This window comes from Galeopterus variegatus, unplaced genomic scaffold, assembly GCF_000696425.1.
Source record: "Galeopterus variegatus unplaced genomic scaffold, G_variegatus-3.0.2 Scaffold12838, whole genome shotgun sequence".
Classification (NCBI taxonomy): Eukaryota; Metazoa; Chordata; class Mammalia; order Dermoptera; family Cynocephalidae; genus Galeopterus; species Galeopterus variegatus.
This window is the reverse complement of record NW_007738949.1, coordinates 6,126-8,881: the sequence shown is the minus strand read 5'-3', so window position 1 is coordinate 8,881 and position 2,756 is coordinate 6,126. Positions and strand designations below refer to the sequence as shown.

Sequence of the window (2,756 nt, the reverse complement as noted above, 5' to 3'; positions counted from 1 at the left end):
CTTTATTGGGATCAGAAAATGTTTATTTTAAGTCTAATTTCTTTAATTATGAGTCAGAACCCTTCTGGGTATTGTATCTGATGCCCCATGATTAATGAGGTTTTCCATTCTGGCTGTTGGGACCGTAGCGATTCCCAGCATTGTGTGTGGTCCCAGTATTGTCCCCTCTAATCTGCTTGGGAGTTATCACTCTAGCCTTGAGTAGTTTTCTGACATTCTTACACTGATTGGTACTCAGCTGAAAATGGGGGGCAGGCTCTTGGTAGATCTCCAAGCTCCCTCTCTCTTCATGCAGCTCTAACCACTTGAGCACTCTGCCCTCAAAACTCTTGGTCTGTCCAAATTCCCAGCTCCAGCTCCTCAACTCAAGGAGATCATGGGGCTTTGCCTATGTTTTTCTCTCTGCAGTGTTATAGCCTAGCAGTAGTTTGGACAATAATTTCCATAACTGTAGGGCTCCTCTCCTTTGTTTTTCATCTTCTGGGATTTCTGTATTTTGTTCCCTGATGTTCAGTGTCTTGAACGGTGTTGTTTCATATACTTTGCCCAATTGTTAGTTGTTCAGGGTGGTGGTGGTGGGGTGCTAAATCCAGTCCCTGTTACTCCATGTACTGAAGTGGATGTCTTTCTGTACATTATCTCCACTTTTTAGATTGAGTAAAGAGGAGGTGAGAAAGTTTAAATAACTTGCCCAAGGGCACAGCATGCAATAAGTGACAAAACTGGACTTGGATATAAATTTTTTGGACTTCCAAGATAATGCTCTTAATCACAAAGCTATAAAGTTTTTATATATAATATGAATTAATATATTTAATAATTGATTTTTTATGTATATTCAGGACATTAGGAAACACTGGCAGATGTTTTATGGAAATTTCTTCCCATTTCTCCCTTTTAAAGATAAATGTGAGGAACGTGAAGAACACATAATTTCAGTTTCATCTGCAAAGGAAATTGATGTTCGTTCCTGTCCTCTTAACCCAAACGAAAAGAGTGGCACTATAATTTGGTATAAAAATGACAGCAAGACACCTATATCTGCCAAACAAGATACCAGGATTCATCAGCATGAGGATAAACTTTGGTTTGTTCCTGCTGAGGCAGAGGATTCAGGACATTACTACTGTGCTGTAAGGTAAGACAGGAATTAATATATTACACACATGTTCTGGGTACCTGCAGTAGTTAAGGACGGAAAAGTATTTTCATAATGCTTAATTTACCTATTTTACTTTGTTTCAGAAATTCATCTTACTGCCTCAAAATTAAAATAACTGCAAAATTTGTGGAGAATGAGCCTAACTTGTGTTACAATACACAAGCTATATTTACACAGAAACTACCCATTGCAGGCGATGGAAGACTTGTATGCCCTTATTTGTATTTTTTTAAAGATGAAAATAATGAGTTACCCAAAATACAGTGGTATAAGGTAATTTTATTTTAAATATGGTATTTTGCTTTTCCAGAAATTAAAATGGTTTTTTGTCATGAACAGTAAAGTGAGTCTGCAAAGTGCTTTTTAAATTTTGAATATTGTTTTCTCTTTAGTGGTGAAACTTAATAAGGAATCTAATAAGCATTGTAAGACTGCGTTCATTTAATGTGAAGCTTAACTGAAATCTTACTTTTTGTTGTTGTTGTTTAACTTAATAAAGTACAGTTGAGAAAAGTAATAGTAGAAATAAAAAATGCTTAAAGAGAAGGCTGATGATACATTTAAGGTATTGAAGAGATAACTATTGTAAAATCTATTATTTTGTGTTTTATTAAAGATTAAGTGGTCCTCAAATAACCTGGTAGTTTCTGTAAATGTCTGAAAAGCGGGTTGACTAGGAACACATCATGTTTGGTACTTTTGATCTACCTAGTCCGGTGAGACTTGAATGGGCAGTCATCTTGTAGAGGTCAATAAATATAAAATAAATAATATCAGTGAAGAAAGGAATTACAGTCCTGATAAGAAACTATAGTATTAACATTCTTTCCTCAAACATGTTTTCCTTGCAAAATAAATGTCTTCACTTGCTTCATACTGCGAGGCTCATAGGCATGAAAATTTAACAACATAGGAATATAATTAACTTTTGCCAAAAAATGCAATATTAAAATGCACTGTATTCAAGGAACCTTTCTCGTAACTTTTTAAAAATATAACATTTGCTAATGTGAAAACATGGAGTTCTTTTTGTAGATTAGGAAAGTTATTAATGGATTTGCAATGCTTCTTTTCTCTCCTTTTATCTAGGATTGCAAACCTCTATTNATCTGACAATATTTTCCTTATTTCTGAAGGTCTTCCTTACATATTTCTTGTAGTGCAGGTCTACCGGTGATGACTTCTTACAACTTTATAAATGTGAAAAAATTCTTTTTTTTTTCATTTTGAAAGATATTTCCACTGGATGTAGAATTTTAGGTTGACAATTTTTTTCTTTCAGTTCTTTAAGGGTATTGTACCACTGTCTCCTGGCTGGTATTGTTTCTGGAAAGAAGTCTGCATCATTTTTGTCTTTGTTCCCCTGTAATAATTGTGTCATTTTTCTCTGGCTACTTATAAGATTTTCTCTTTGTCACTGGTTTTAAACAATTTGTTATTTGTTTGGTGTAGTTTTCTTCATGTTTCTTTTGCTTGGGGTTTATTGTGATTTGGGAGCCTGTGTGTACATCATTTTAATGTCATTTTGAAAATTTTCACCCTGTATTTCTTCGAATATTTTCTGCTTCCCTTACTTCTTTTTTTCAGTTATTCA

General features: G+C 34.3%; 1 protein-coding gene across 1 annotated transcript in view; it reads left to right on the top strand.

The window, feature by feature from the left end:
* The window catches only part of LOC103581346 (interleukin-1 receptor type 1-like), a 24,911-nt gene extending 22,636 nt beyond the window's left edge, over positions 1 to 2,275 (top strand). The window contains exons 3-5 of the mRNA XM_008563206.1: positions 904 to 1,138; positions 1,246 to 1,435; positions 2,252 to 2,275. Of these exons, the coding sequence (XP_008561428.1) occupies positions 904 to 1,138; positions 1,246 to 1,435; positions 2,252 to 2,275 (449 nt within the window). The remainder of the gene's footprint in view (positions 1 to 903; positions 1,139 to 1,245; positions 1,436 to 2,251) is intronic.
* The last annotated feature ends 481 nt before the right edge of the window (positions 2,276 to 2,756 follow it).